At 36.9% G+C, this 15,981-nt stretch overlaps 2 protein-coding genes across 11 annotated transcripts in view; one reads left to right on the top strand and one right to left on the bottom strand.

Moving 5' to 3' along the window:
* The window catches only part of RUNX2 (RUNX family transcription factor 2), a gene marked incomplete at its 5' end in the record, with an annotated part of 330,125 nt that overhangs the window by 283,102 nt on the left and 31,042 nt on the right, over positions 1-15,981 (bottom strand). The gene's annotated exons all lie outside the window — the stretch shown is intronic.
* The window catches only part of SUPT3H (SPT3 homolog, SAGA and STAGA complex component), a gene marked incomplete at its 3' end in the record, with an annotated part of 452,601 nt that overhangs the window by 9,907 nt on the left and 426,713 nt on the right, over positions 1-15,981 (top strand). For all 4 annotated transcript variants that reach the window (XM_079780447.1, XM_079780446.1, XM_079780448.1 and 1 more), the window contains exon 2: positions 7,071-7,171. In XM_079780447.1, coding sequence (XP_079636573.1) covers positions 7,071-7,171 — 101 coding nt within the window. The remainder of the gene's footprint in view (positions 1-7,070; positions 7,172-15,981) is intronic.

Genomic DNA, 15,981 nt, shown 5'->3' on the forward strand with positions numbered 1-15,981 from the left:
ATATTACAGAGAAGAGTTTTTCTGTTTCTAAATATGAAGTGTTTGGTAATTGTTTTAAAATTGTGGTTCTCTGCTTATATTACTCCTAATAACTTGTCATTTTGATCATTAGGTGTTTCTTATGAATATTTACTGCTTCTTACACATATTAATTGGAATCAGACTGATTTGGATTGGGAAGTACTTATTCCTGTTCCATTAATTATAAGAAAAATAATTAATGAGTGGTAAGGCAGAATATTTCCTTAGATGATATATTGCTGTTTATGGTGCATCACAATTTTCAAAGTACTTTCACTTCTGAGATAGGAGTAGTTTGGATTTGCTATTCACTTATCTCTGTGTGTGTTTTTTAAGTACAGTTAAATTTGGTTTATTTTCAGATTATAGAAAGTGTTAAATCTCAGCATAATTATCATGTAATAATTGACTGGGTCTGATGTTCCTCCTCTTCTCTCATAGTATCTTGTACATTATCTCTAAGCTCATTGCATTGTATATATCTGTTAACTTCAGCAGGTTGTAAGCTACTAAATGGCGAAGGTGTGTTTTTCTTATCTTTGTACTCTTTGTTATATCATTCAGTCATTTTTAAATTTACCTACCATTTACTGAACATCAGCTATGTCAGGCAGTTTATTAGTTATAGAAATTACAGATAAAAGAATGTCCCTGTTTTTAAGCAGTATAAGAAGTGCTATGATAGGTACATCTTATTTCAGGATCTGAGCTCATTTTTTTATATGGTACGTGAATACAGATGATGTTTTAGTTATGAAAATGCAATTAGAAGTTGTTTCATAAAAATTGCTATTATTTTCAAAAAAGTTATAAATTACATGTGAATCATCTGTTCTTTGTATTATTCATGTTACTTCTCTTTTAGCAGATAATTGAATGGACACTTGAGTTTTATACCTTCCAAGTTCACTTGAAATGGGTCATATATAAATATATTAGGTTACCAAATTGTTATCCCAAATATAGATGTTTTAAAATTTGTTTATTTTAATTTATTTTCTTTGAATTCTCAGTGATTTATTGGTTATTATTATTATTTTTTTTACAGCAGGAGAAATTAAGATCATAATGTAACTTGAATTTTTTTTTTTTACAAAACTAAAATGCAGTATATAATAATGTTGGCCTAACCATAATTGCTTCCTGCCTTTGGAGTTCTATGAAAATGAAAATGTTCTGAGTATAACAGTTTTCTATTTATATTATGTGAAATGTTCAAGTTATGAATGATTGGAATTGAGACTCAGGTGCTCAGAATCAGTACATAGGCCTGCTGAATTAATTTCTACTGTCTTTTAATGAATGGGTAGACTGATGGATTTCACAATTCAGATTTTGATGTTTTGAGGGTGCTGAAACTAGTGATATACTTCCAATTCTTTGAGTTATTTTAAGCTAAAGATGTTTCATGGTATTTCTTTTTTGGTCATTTAGTCATCAAAAATACGAGCTATAAAGAGAACATGTCTATTCCTTTTTTTAAAATTTACATTTGTGACATAACTTTACCATAGTTAAATTTCTTTTTTCTGTTGCAGTATTTTCTGAGGAAAGGAGTGTATTCTTAAATCTCATTATGTTAAATTAAAAGATGTCAAATTTTCTATTCTGGAACAGGATTTTACAGGTGTAACATAGTATAGGCTATTGGCTTAGTGATCAGGTTTAAATATAAGTATTAATCAGAGATGAACTTATTCCTTGGGTTCACATTTAAACTGTGGCATGTTGAAATAATCTAGGTCTCCGTCTGCACATCTGAATTCATTTTGTAAAATATGGCAAACAGCTGCATTTCAATTGAAAGCTAAAACAACTGTAGGACATTAACCCATTGAGAAGATTACAGTAGGTTTTCAGTTCCATGTTAACTGTATTTATTAGAGAAAATTGACTTGAGTGCTTCTGCTTTTAACCGACATTTTTTTTTTTAAATGTCTGGGAGAAAGGAAATAAAGCGCTGGAATGATAGGACTTTGATGTGTAAAGAAGTTAATGTTGAAAGAAGTTAATTATCTAAATCATCAAACAAAATGGGTATGGGAAATAATTATTTTAAAGATTCTAATAAGCTATCAACTCATCATGTCAAGAAAAATCTTATTCACCTGTTTGATTTAAAAATTAAATAACTTGACTGTGAAAGGATGATCGTGGTTATAATAAACTAGGATTGGGACCTTTTACCTCTTACCAATAAATACTCTTGATGTGAAACATTTGCAGTAGGAGGACAACTGAAGAAAGCTGTGGTTTTAATATGAATTTACTTTCTGAAATGTCTCTTCTTTAGAAAGTGTTAAAGCAGGGTGACTGGATTTGTAAAATGAAAAAAGGACAGATTCCTCCAACAATGTCTCAGGACATTTGGCCACAGGAAAATCCCACAGAATGGCATGTCTTCAAATCCAACATGAGTGAACTAAGTCATAACTGTTTTTGGAGCCTGGCGTTAATACACAATCTTTGAGTTTAATTTTTTCTCTAGGATCTCATACCTCTCTGTCAATCTTCTGTTGGGACAATAAGGGAAACATTTTCTAAGGTCTTTGACGAAGCCAGGTTTCTTTGTTAGCACTTTGTCTTGATTCTTCAGGACTGTTCCTGGAAGTTCTTGGTTTCCTGTCTATTTTCCCCAATCTTGGATTGGTGATGTGATTTTTTTATTTAAAGCCGAGTTTCAAGTGGTGATCCTTCTTTTCCTATATTATTTGTAGAAAATTACTTATTCCGAAAGGCTTTTTGAAAAAAATAGGGCAAATTTAGACTTAAAAAAACTGATGATGTTTCATAGCATTAGCTTCTTTATTTGTTTTAGAATTTTGGTTTTCAGGTTCATTTTGAGTGAAACTTTTTTCCTTCTCTTTCTCTGCTCTTGCATTCTCTGTCTGGTGGTTTTGGCCTGGCCCTTACGGCCCTTGGACTAGGCCAGGGCTTATGTTGGCAGATAGCTGGTTCTGCCACAGAAGGTTATTTCAGATATTTCCCATCTAGCTACTCAGCTAGTGTGCTCTTGTTGTAGATCTCTGTCCTGTTGCCTTCTCAAAAGCTTTATATATGGCCTATGTAGGCAGGGCAGTGATTGGTAGTAGGTTTTTTTCCCTCCAGCCGCCTTTCATAAGGTCCCGCCCTTCCATCCCAGCTCTTGGTGAATGGACCTGGTTCAGGTTTCCTTATCAATTTTAGCCAACATTACCCATAGCAATGGTCATATTAGAGGATGTATTAGGAGATAAATTTGGCAGCAATGTGGAGAATGAATTGAGATGGAAAGAGAGAAGCTATAAATAGAGCTTATAAAGGGCCATAGGGTAGAAAAAGAGAGGGAGAATGTAAGAACATAAAGTAGAATTGTTTGACCTCTTAAGAACATAAAGTAGACTTTATTTGGCTTTCAATAGATTATAGGGTGCTGGAGAAAGAGTCAAAGATAAATGACAGATTTTTGAGATAGGGTGACCGGTAACAGTAGTGATGTCTGTAGTGAAAACATAACTTATAAGGAAATTACTTATTATTTGTTGAAATGCATTAAGGTCTTTCAGTGAAAATATTCAAGTTTCTTAAATTTTTGTGATTATGAAATGAGAGTAATCTAAATTTGTCATAAATAAGCTGTTAGCAAATCAAGAAAGAGACTTCTTAAGATCTTTCTGTTTATAACAAAGCAAACATTGTATGCTTAGAACTGCTGTAAACATATTAGTTCATTTAATCTTCACAACAACACTAAGAGGGTGAAATTATTCCTATTTTACAGATGAGGAAACTGAAGCACAGGGAAGTTAAGTAACTTGCCTAAAGTACTAGCAAAATAGCAAAGCTGGGATTCAAACCTGGGCAGTTTGACTCTGGACTCTTCCTAATTAGTTTACTATAGTTAAAGTTCTTAGCACTGCTTTATTTTATCATTTGTTCTAAATATAATTCTTCTTTAGAATTTGCAAAGTATTTTTATTTTTAAGAAAGTTACAGTATTGCAAGGTTTATATGACCATGAATTAATAGCTAACATTTATTGAGCACTTACGGTGTAATAATTAAGGTTTTTATTTACTTGGATTATTTTAATGTTATTTTTATTAATCCTTGGTTATGGGACAGTTACATTAAATAAAATCCTTTATCTAATAAAAGAGTAATATGCAAATTGACCATACCTCCGCCACACCCACCAGCCAATCAGGAGTGAGTATGCAAATTAACCCAACCAAGATGGCTGCAGCCATGGAGCGAGCAGGAGGCTTGGGTTTCTCTGGTAATGGAGGAAGCCAAGCTTTCCGCACACCCTGGCCAGCCTAGGCCTTCACTCAAGGCTACAAAGTTTCAATTATAGAAGATAAATAAATCTCAACAAAAATGGCGGCAGCCACGGAGCTGGAGAGAGCAGGAGGCTTGAGTTGCCCTAGCGATGGAGGAAGCCAAGCTTTCCGCACACCCTGGCTGGCCTAGGCCTCCACTCAAGGCTACAAAGTTTCAATTATAGAAGATAAATAAATCCCAGATACCAGGGCCTCTGCTTGGGTCGCTGGGGGGCGTGGCTGGCCTGCAAACCACCACAGGCCCCTTTCCCAGGCTGCCCCACGCCCCAAGGGAACCCCCACCCTGATCCAGGACACCCTTCAGGACAAACTAGCTGGCCCCCACCAATGCACTAGGCCTCTATCCTATCTAATAAAAGAGTAATATGCAAATTGACTGACACTCCAACACAAGATTGCTGCCCCCATGTGGTCAAAGATGGCTACCCCCATGTGGACACAAGATGGCCAGCAGGGGAGGGCAGTTGGGAGGGACCAGGCCTGCAAGGGAGGGCAGTTGGGGGCGATCAAGCCTGCAGGGAAGGGCAGTTGGGGGGGACCCAGGCCTGCAGGGGAGAGCAGTTGGGGGGGACAAGGCCTGCAGGGGAGGGCAGTTAAGGGTGACCAGGCCTGCAGGGGAGGGCAGTTAGGGGTGACCAGGCCTGCAGGGGAGGGCAGTTAGGGGCTAACAGGCTGGCAGGGGAGCAGTTAAGCATCAATCAGGCTGGCAGAGGAGTGGTTAGGGGGTGATCAGGCTGGCAGGCAGAAGCGGTTAGGGGCAATCAGGAAGGCAGGCAGGTGAGCAGTTGGGAGCCAGCAGTCCTGGATTGTGAGGGATGTCCGACTGCCCGTTTAGGCCTGATCCTACTGGGCAGTCGGACATCCCTCGAGGGGTCCCAGATTGGAGAGGGTGCAGGCTGGGCTGAGGGATACACACCCCATACACGAATTTCGTGCACTGGATCTCTAGTGGAATATATTAGGATTAGCATCTAGTTTTCCCATTAGCGTCAGCTTAATTTTATTGGGAAGAAAGTCACACAATTTAAAATTGATGAGTTACTTAACCATCTCTATATATCTATATATATAAAAGCCTAAGCGAACGAATGACCAATTGCTGTGATGTGTACTGATCACCAGGGGGCAGATGCTGAATGCAGGAGCTGCCCCCTGGTGGTCATTGTGCTCCCACAGCCAACCTCATGGCTGGCCAACCTCCCGCAGTCCCTTTCCCTGGCCGGCCAGGTGGTCAGTGTGCTCCCACAGCCAACCTCCTATGGCCAGCCAACCTCCTACGGTCCCTCCCCCTGGCCAGCTGGCCCCAATCAGCCCGATCGGGACTGGGTAAGACGGCCCTGATCGGCCCTGATCTCTGGCCAGGCTGAGGGACCCTACCCATGCACAAATTCTTGCACTGGGCCTCTAGTCTATATATAAAGCCTAAATGACCAAATGACTGATCAACCAGTCATTATGATGTGCACTGACTACCAGGGGGCAGATGTTCAATGCAGGAGCTGTCCTCTGGTGGTCAGTGCACTCCCATAGCCAACCTCCTGTGGCTGGCCAACCTCCTGTGGTCCCTCCCCCTGGCCAGCTGGCCCCAATCGGCCCCGATCAGCCTCAATTGCTGGCCAGGCTGAGGAACTCCACCCATGCACGAATTCGTGCACCCGGACTCTAGTAAAGTTATAAAATATCACAATGCTTACTTCTGATCTACTGATTGACTTATTATTTGTATTAAGGCTTTGGTTCATATAGGGATTAGATTGTGCTGTGATTTTCTAAGTTTGTATCTTACAGTTGTGCAATTTTTTTCTTTAAATGAAATCTCACTTGGAACCTTATTTATATATTGAGTTGTTCTGGTGTTCTGGATGAGGTATATGCTTGGTATATGCATGAGGGCCACTCGGAGCTCCGTGAAATAGTGCCAGTGAGTCTTAGGGCTCCCTGGAACACATTTTGAAAACCACTGAGCTCTATTAAAATATTTTAATGACTATTTTTCTTCCATTACTTATTATAAAATATGTACTGAAATGTTTTATCACTCAAGAGAGTAATTTTTTATATCATACATGACTAAGCAGTTTTTTCCCACCTTACTATTTCTTTTTAAAAAAAATACGTTTTTATTAACTTTAGAGAGAGCAAGGGAGAGGGAGAGAGAGAGAGAGAGATAGGAACATCAATGAGAGAGAATCATCAGTGGGCTGTCTCCTGCAAGCCTCCTACTGGGGATCAAGCCCACAACCCAGGCATGTGCCCTGACCGGGAATCAAACCGTGACCTCCTGGTTCATGGGTTGATGCTCAACCAGTGAGGCACACTGGCTAGGCTTACTATTTCATTTTAATAAAGAACATTAAGTATAAACAAATCAGATTTACACACAAAAATTAGAAATTTAAAATTTTCTATACTTTTAAAAAATATATATTTTATTGATTTTAGAGAGGAAGGGAAAGGGAGAGAGAGATATAAACATCAATGATGAGAGAGAATCATTGATTGGCTGCTTCCTGCACGCCCCTACTGGGGATCGAGCCCACAACCCAGGCATATGCCCTTGACCGGAATTGAACCTGGGATCCTTCAGTCCACAGGCCGACGCTCTATCCATTGAGCCAAACCAGCTAGGGCTTTCTATACTTTTTGATGTAATTTACAATTGCTTTTGTTTCCCTTGCATTTATTTATAATTAAATACATTTTGTGTCATTTCTCTTTTCTATTTAGATGAATAATACTGCAGCCAGCCCAATGTCTACTGCCACTTCAAGTAGTGGAAGAAGTACAGGAAAGTCTGCAAGCTTTGCCTCAGAATTGCAGAGTATGATGTAAGTATGTCTCTGCATATCACTTATTACTATGTTAAATTAGTCATGTTGATAAAAGACAATAGAAATAACATTTATAAAACTTAACTGGGAAACTTGTACTTAAATAAAAATGAAATTGTCTGGTAACATTTTCAATAGCAATATGCAGACAAAAGGGGCAACATTAGTTAAGAATGCTACAATTGTACTATATTAGGAAAATAAGTATTGGTTTATATTTATAAAACAATGAACATTTATGTAAATATTTTTGCTCTAATTATCTGTTATAAATTGTTTATTCCTATTTTAGATTTAGAAAATTATGATGTAGATTATATTCTAGCATAGTTGCAGTGTTTTCACAGAGTTCTTAGTTATTCTCAAATGTCACAATAATTCTGTTTGCCTAATGTAATTTACTTTTTAGTTTTGATAATATTTGAAATCACTGTATTTCAGAAGATTGAGAAAAAACTTAGAATATTTTAAAAACACACTCGGTTTTTGAAAAGTTGCACAGTCATTAAGATTTCTTGCCTAAGACTCTTCTCAGCTTGATTTCTGGCTTCCTGCATTGAGTGAGAATGCATATCTTGATTTAATAGCATATTTATTGGAAATGTCAGTTGGCACATGTTAGTTTTTCTTTATTATTGGTTCAGGAGATAATTTTCTGCATAAGGGGTCAACACATTAGAGCTCTTCTTTTTCTGATGTGGATGCATTATTCCTGACATGTCCAGCAATTTTAAGAGAATGTTTCTTTTGAAGGTTTAAGTGTCTTCCTCTTGTGGGTGTTTTGAGAGCCTTCATAATGGATGGACTCCACTGTGTGATATTTATTGTTCTAAGAAAAAATGCATTTGAGCATATATCTAATACTAGCTTGGTGAACATACTTTAAACAACATTGAAAACATTTAGGTCACAGGTTATTAAACTTTTTGGTCTCAGGCTCCCTCCACAGATGCTGATCAAGGTCTCATGCTCTTAATTATTGGAGACCTTGATCAGCATCTGTTTATGTGGGTTGTATCTATTAATATTTATTGCCTAGAGTTTAAAACTGAGTAAAAATTATTTAATTCATTTGAAAATTAAACCTATTATATGTATATATATTATATATATATATCATAAATAATATATGTATGCCCTAAAATCTATAATAATAAAAGCGTAATATGCTAATTAGACTGGACATATGGACGATCTTCCGGACGAAGCCAGGGCTACGAGGGCTGAGCCTTTTGCACGAATTTTGTGCATCGGGCTGCTAGTAATTATATTAAAAAAACAGAGATTGGAAACACATTTTGTTAGATGAGATGAGAATAAAATAAATGTACTACTTTAGGAGTTGTATAAGGTGAGTCAGTTTGTTTTATTTTTAATTTACTGATTTTAGAGAGAAGGAGAGAGAGAGAGAAAGAGAGAGACAGAGAGAGAGAGAGAGAGAGAGAGAGAGAGAGAGAGAGAGAGAGAGAGAGATTGATTTGTTGTTCCATTTATTTATGTAGTCATTGTTTGATTCTTGTATGTGCTCTGACCAGAGGTTGAACATGTAACCTTGGAGTATTGGGACAATGCTCTAGCCAACTGAGCTACCCGGCCAGGGCCTTGTGTTTTAAATTGTGGAAAATGTTAAGGGTTTACGCTTTATACACTTTTAGTATACTAGTATACAGTTTATTAGTTTTAAGTTTTTTTCATTATGGTTTAGTAGCTTTATGTTAAGAATCTTTTATGTTGCCATAGCCAGTTTTGCTCAGTGGATAGAGCGTCGGCCTGAGGACCAAAGGGTCCCAGGTTCGATTCCCGCCAAGGGCATGTACTTTGGTTGCAGGCTCCTCCCTGGCCCAGGTCCTGGTCAGGGCTTGTGCAGGAGGCAACCAATCGATGTGTTTCTCTCACATTGATGTTTCTCTCTGTCTTTCCCTCTCTCTTCTACTCTCCATAAAAAAAATCAATGGAAAAATATACTCGGGTGAGGGTTAACAAAACAGAATCTTTTATGTTGTATTGTGTTAATTATGTTTAAAAACATCAAATATGTTAACTAGGTTTATAGTAAAGTGGGGAAATTCATTTTCCTATAGGGAGCCAGTCCACCAATTTACTTTGTGTTTTAAAACATATTATATATAATCTATATATATTAAAGGCTAATATGCTTAGTGTTCGTCTGGGTAATGACATCATGTAGCAACGCCCGGCTTCCTCTCCCTAGCAATGACTAGCCTCCTTGCAGTTTCTTCAGCCCAGGAACACAACTTGCTTTATAGATAGGTGGAAACATTTCACACTGTAACCAAATATCTGTGAAGTGTTTTCTCATGCCTCATCTCATTTGATCCTCACAGAAGTCCTGGAGTAGGTAGATAGGAGACTCGATGGAATCCTATTTTCTTTTCATTAGCTAGAAAACGGAAATTTAGAAAGCTTAGAAACTTGACCCGACTGAAAAGAAGTAAGAAATGATGGACCTTGAAAATGACTTCAGGCTTTCTCAATGTGCAGAATATAATTAAACACTGCTGCAGTTAAATATTTTACCCTTTGTTCTCCCTGTGTGATCTACAATAATAATCTGCTTCTTGTTGATATTTACTGCTGTGTTGCTGACAATTACCTAAAAGAGAAGTTGGGGTGCTTCACTGGGCTGGAAAAAGTTTAGCTAAATCAGAAAGCAGATCTAATTAAGCAAGTTTATTCTGTATATATAAAAGGCTAAGTTGACTCATGTATGCATGATACATATAAAGCTCTCGCTGGCGCCAATCACATGCATGTGTTTCTATCTGTCATTGTTGATCATAAATTTGGCTGACACTTCTATTATAGAGAAAGCGCGAATAGCAATATTAAACTATTTCTTCCAATTAATTTCCTTTCAATGTGCACGAATTCGTGCACCGGGCCACTAGTATATATTATAGAGAAGAGTATAGTGAACCCCATGCATCCATCATCTGGCTTTAACAATAACTGTGTTATACCAGTCTTATTTAACCTTTTTCCCTACTCTCCTCTTGTTTTTAATGCAACAGTTTAAAGCAAATCTCAGACATATTTTAAATTTGGTGGTATTTATTAAAGCAATGTATTTGTTGGTAGGTAATTAATATGCTCTATAGCAGTGATCAACAAACTATGGCCATGAGCCCATTGACTGGCTGCCTGTGTTTGAAAATAAGGTTTTACTCGTTTATCTATTATTTATCTCTGCCTTCATGCTTCATGGCAGAGTTGAGTATTTGTGATAGAGACCACATGGCCAGTAAAGCTGAAAGTATTTACTATCTGGCCCTTTATAGAAAAAGTTTGATGACCCCTCATCTATAGAAACTGGTTTCTATAATAAGAAAGTTTTTTTTCCTTTTTATCATTTATACTTAGGAGAGGTTCTGCTTAGTGCATTTGATAGACTGCAGGCCACTTAAGAAAACTGAGAAAAAAAATAAAATAAAAGCTAAATTCAGCACTTTCTTATTAAATACTTTTGCAAACATCTTCCCTACTAATGTGCTTAAGCTGGATTCAGAATGCAAAAGTTATTGTTGGCTACAGCTTTGGAAGAAATATATATTTTCCTTCTATTTCAGACCTCATAGAGAGGCTACTCCTAATAGTTACATTCATCATTTATAGTCTGAAGTTATTTTTTTCCCCTTATGAATTGCTTCATAGAGCAAAAAAAGTAGGGCCCAAATTAGAGGAATATTTTTTAATTTAACAATATTTTCTATTGGTATAAAGTTTTCAGGCTTTTGTTATATAAACTTAGAATCAATATATGTTTGATCCTTGCTTATGTGATTTCAAATGAGAAAGTGTAGGCTTACATCTCTGTGTTTATTTTGTGTTGTAGGAATTTCATTCCGTGAAGCCCTACCTTTTTTAAATTTTTTCTGCAGTTTCACAGTTCTCCTAAGTCTGTTTGTGTTGTATTGCTGTTTTCCCATCCCTACTGCTACTGTCTTCTTCACTCATTCACCACTAATGACCTGTTTTTCTCTTGGGTCCTACCCCTCCAAATAAGTAACAATATTGTAGTGACATTTCCAGGGAATGGTTTCAGGTATCTAGTTGTCAAGTACAAATGAAATTGTCATGATTTTCTATTTAATATAGCACTGGCAGCCAGTCTGTTCTGCTGTTGGAGCCTTAATAGAATTGACCATATTTTAAGTTTAGGTGGTAAATACTACCAGTGAAGCATTCTTTAGGAAGTGCTTCTACAGATTTTAAGTCAAAGGATTAGCAGTCACACAAATACTAGTGGGTTGGGGATGGCAGCAGCTTACAACAGAGCACATTTGCTACATGCTACTTATCACAGCTTTTTTTTTCTTAATTGATTAAGGTATTACATATGTGTCCTTATCGCCCCATTGCTCCCCCCCCCCTCATGCCCTCACCCCCCTGTTGTCTGTGTCCATTGGTTAGGCTTATATGCATGCATACAAGTCCTTTGGTTGATCTCTCTCCCTTACCCCACCCTCCCCAACCTTCCCTCTGAGGTTTGATGGTCTGATCGATGCTTCTCTGTCTCTGGATCTGTTTTTGTTCATCAGTTTATGTTGTTCATTATATTCCATAAATGAGTGAGATCATGTGATATTTATCTTTCTCTGATTGGCTTATTTCGCTTTGCATAATGGTCTCCAGTTCCATCCATGCTGTTGCAAATGGTAGGAATTCCTTCTTTTTTACTGCAGCATAGTATTCCATTGTGTAGATGTACCACAGTTTTTTAATTCACTCATTTGCTGATGGGCACTTAGGCTGTTTCCAAATCTTAGCTATGGTAAATTGTGCCGCTATGAACATAGGGGTACATATATCCTTTCTGATTGATGTTTCTAGTTTCTTGGGATATATTCCTAGAAGTGGGATCACTGGGTCAAATGGGAGTTCCATTTTTAGTTTTTTGAGGAAACTCCATACTGTTCTTCACAATGGCTGCTGCAAAGTAGACACAGCTGGTGAGACAGTTATCACAGCTTTTTTAATAACGTGTGCTGGCAGGGTCCAGAGGCCTTTCATTTTTAAGTTATTGAACTCAAGTAACTTGTACTAGTAAATTAAAAAGTGAAATCTTTTCAATTCACATTTCAGTTATTTTAACAAACTTCATAAGAATTTTAATTAATTTAAATGCACTTTAAGAAGTCTTCATTGGACTCTCTCTTCCTTATTTATATACTTCTTTACTTGTATTACTCTTTTCAGGTTTATAGACCTGGTGATGATGCCAGGGTTTCACTGCTTGGTAACATTTAGTGATTTTTATGTGATAAAAAAAAAAAAAAGATTTTGTTTACATGTTACCTGTAAGAATTCTGCCAAATGAAAATTTCAGCCTTATTTAAAATCCACAGATGAAAAATAATTTTTTAAAATCAGAGCTTTCTTTATATACAATAAAATTTACTCATTTAATTATATGGTTCTGCAAGTTCTGCATTTAAAAAAAATCAACACTATTGAGCCCATACATGGCAGAACCTAAGTGCCCTTAAGGTAGTCTGACAGTAGAGAAGGGTTGTGGAGACATAATTGTTGTGTAGTAGGATGTGATAAATTCCATAGCAGTATATATGAGGAAGTGAGGGTAAGCTTGCTAACTTTAGGTCTAATTCTAATTGCTTCCTGGAATGCCCATGAGCACATCAAACTTGGTATGTCCAAAACTGAACTAATAATTTTCTCAGTAAGATTTGCTTCTTCTCTTGGGAATTTTTGGGATAAATAGCAACAACCATTTTTTTATTGTGCACTAGACCAGTGGTCGGCAAACTGTGGCTCGCGAGTCACATGCGGCTTGCGAGCCGCGGTTTGCTGCTCTGTTGACTAATGAGTTTGCCAACCACTGCACTAGACTAAGGCATAATTGTATATGTGGAATGGTATAATTTGGCCTTTTAGCATTTTGAAGTTATGAGTTGTGTAAGAATATGTTCCTAGTTCTACCCTTACCTCAGTCTAACTTTAAAGAGATTTAATATGTAAATATTTGAGTTCATAGCCCTGGCCGGGTAACTCAGTTGTTTGAGGTGTTGTCCCCATACTCCCAAGTTGCTGATTCAGTTTCTGGTCAGGGCACTTACAAGAAGCAACCAGTGAATGAATAAATAAGTGGAACAACAAATTAATGTTTCTCTCTCTTTCTCCCTTCCTCTCTCTCTAAAATCAGTCAATAAAAAAATTTAACTTTATGACTTAGTAATAGAAAGTTACTAAACTGACACAAGGTCCCTTCAATTATTGAGTTTACATAGTACATTTAAGTTTTTCAGAAAATTGGAGGGAAGAAAAATTATTAAAGGTAAAAAGTGCTAACATTAATACATTATAATTTCAAAGTTGCTTTAACAATACTATTGATAATAGTGAATGCTTGTATAGAACATAATGTGTACCATATACCTGAGTATTTCCATATACCATTTCATTTAATCCTTATACAACCGTATAAGGTAAATTCTGTTATTTCCCTTTAATGGATGAGAAAATTGAGATACAAAGGTTAATAATGCACCAGAAATTGCCATTATAGTAATTGGCAAAACCTGGATTTAATCCATGAAGTCTAACTCCAGAGTCAATGCTCTTGACAAATTATGCTAAGTTACGTTTCAATCAATAAAACTTTTATTTTGATTTATAAAATTTAGTGAACAAATGAACTTTTACCAGTTTATGTTTGACTAGAGTGCTATAATGAAGTAATAATGTGAAAGTAAAATAATTGTTCACTTAATTACTGTTATTAGAAATGAGGTCTAATTTTATAAGAAGTATTGGATTAAGTTGTTATTTTCATATTATCATAGCATTTTTTCAATGTCTTATTCCTAATCACCAAATCTTTAAGCAAGGCCATATCAGTAACCAAGAGAAAATATAATTTTTCATAGAAATGAAGTACTCAGTATACTCCATATTGTGTGATTTATTTTATTTTGTTTTATTTATTTTATTTTATTATTTTATTTTATTTTATTTTATTTTATTTTATTTTATTTTATTTTATTATTTTATTTTATACTAGAGGCCCGGTGCACAAATACATTCATGGGTGGGGTCCCTCGGGGTGGCCTGCAGGGATCGGGCTGAAACCAGCAGTCCAATGCCACCTGCTGCTCCTGCCTGCTGCTCCTGCTCATCCCAGCCCCACTGCACCTGCCGCGGGCTCACACCCAGTCAATCCCGATCAGGAGAGGCTCGCACTGCCACAGCAGCGCTTGCCAGCCATGAGCCCTGCATCTGGCGCCCATCTTGAAGTGGGAGGGGGGGGGCAGGACGTGATCGGCCCTCCAGGTGGGTGGTGGGATGCCCTTGCCGGCCAGAGATCCAGATCCATCCCGCTGATGTTTGTATACTCCATATTGGTTGCTTATATTTGTAATATTTTATAATTTTAGATATAAATATAGCCACATTATTATTGAATATTCAAGTATTTATCTTATATTTATATTATGTCACTATTAAATATTTTATTTTAATTCCTGATATTTACATTACACTAAATTTGTGGATAAACTTATCCTTTTACTTTCTGTGAGAGGCATCTATTTGGAGTATTTTAAGATATACACTGGTTTATAAATATAACACGATTGAGGATGATTTTCAAATTATAATACTAAATTGGTCACAATCTTTCCTGACAGTGAGAAAATGTATGTAAAAGTTGATTGATAACATAAAAGTGCTGTGTAACTGAAAGTTGGTTATACTTTTTTTTCCTTTCAGAAATGGAATAAGGAAATGTTGAGGTTGCTAGTCAACTGAATTAATGGCCTGTATTGAAAAAAATGTGTCACTTGGTAAATGTGACAAAATATAGTTTTGAATTTGTACTTAAATATTTCTATCAGTTCTCTCATGTAAAGAAAATAAACGGGACTTTTATTTTAGGATATGGTGTACATAATTACCAGGGGGGAAACAATTGTTCAGTCTTAGAAGTAGTTTCTTGAAATTCAGGGCTCTCCGACATCCCCTGAGGGGTCCTGGATTGTGAGAGGGCACAGGCCAGGCCAAGGCACCCCACTGGTGCACGATTGGGGCCAGGAGGGATGTGAGAGGTAGGCCAGCCTGGGAGGGACCGCAGGAGGGCTCCAGGGGTGTCTGGCCAGTCTCAGTCCCAATTGGCCAGACCCCAGTAGCAAGCTAACCTACCAGTCAGAGCATCTGCCCCCTGGTAGTCAGTACACGTCATAGCGACTGGTTGATTGTCTGCCCCCTGGTGGTCAGTGCAGGTCATAGTGACTGGTCAACCAGTTGACTGTCTGCCTCCTGGTGGTCAGTGCACGTCATAGCGAGTGGTTGAGCGGCCTTAGCATGTCATTAGCATATTACGCTTTGATTGGTTGACCTGATGATTGAACACTTAGCATATTAGGCTTTTATTATATAGGATTATTAACAGTGCTTTCTAATTCTTTAGAAGGATGTGAACAGAGATGATGATTGTTTTTAATGTACAATAAAACTTCACTTATCTAGGATTTGTAATTAAATATAAGTATTTTAAAGGGTAAATTGATGTAAAGGACAACAAAGCTATAAATACATGAGTAAGTGATTAAGATAGCATGACACAGTGCAAAGGATTGTAAATTCAAAGTCAGAAGATCTTAGTCATTTCTGTAATGGTGGATTTTATATGTTTACAACAAAATATCTCCCTCCTTTCCCCCTTCTAAACAACAACAACACAGGGAAATGTTATGGGAAGGAGAATTGTTATATCTTTAGTTTTTTCAAAATGAAGAGTTTTTTATATTTCCTTATATAGAAGCAGTTCATAT

The sequence above is a fragment of the Cnephaeus nilssonii genome (assembly GCF_951640355.1).
Source record: "Cnephaeus nilssonii genome assembly, chromosome: 9".
In the NCBI taxonomy this organism is placed as follows: domain Eukaryota; kingdom Metazoa; phylum Chordata; class Mammalia; order Chiroptera; family Vespertilionidae; genus Cnephaeus; species Cnephaeus nilssonii.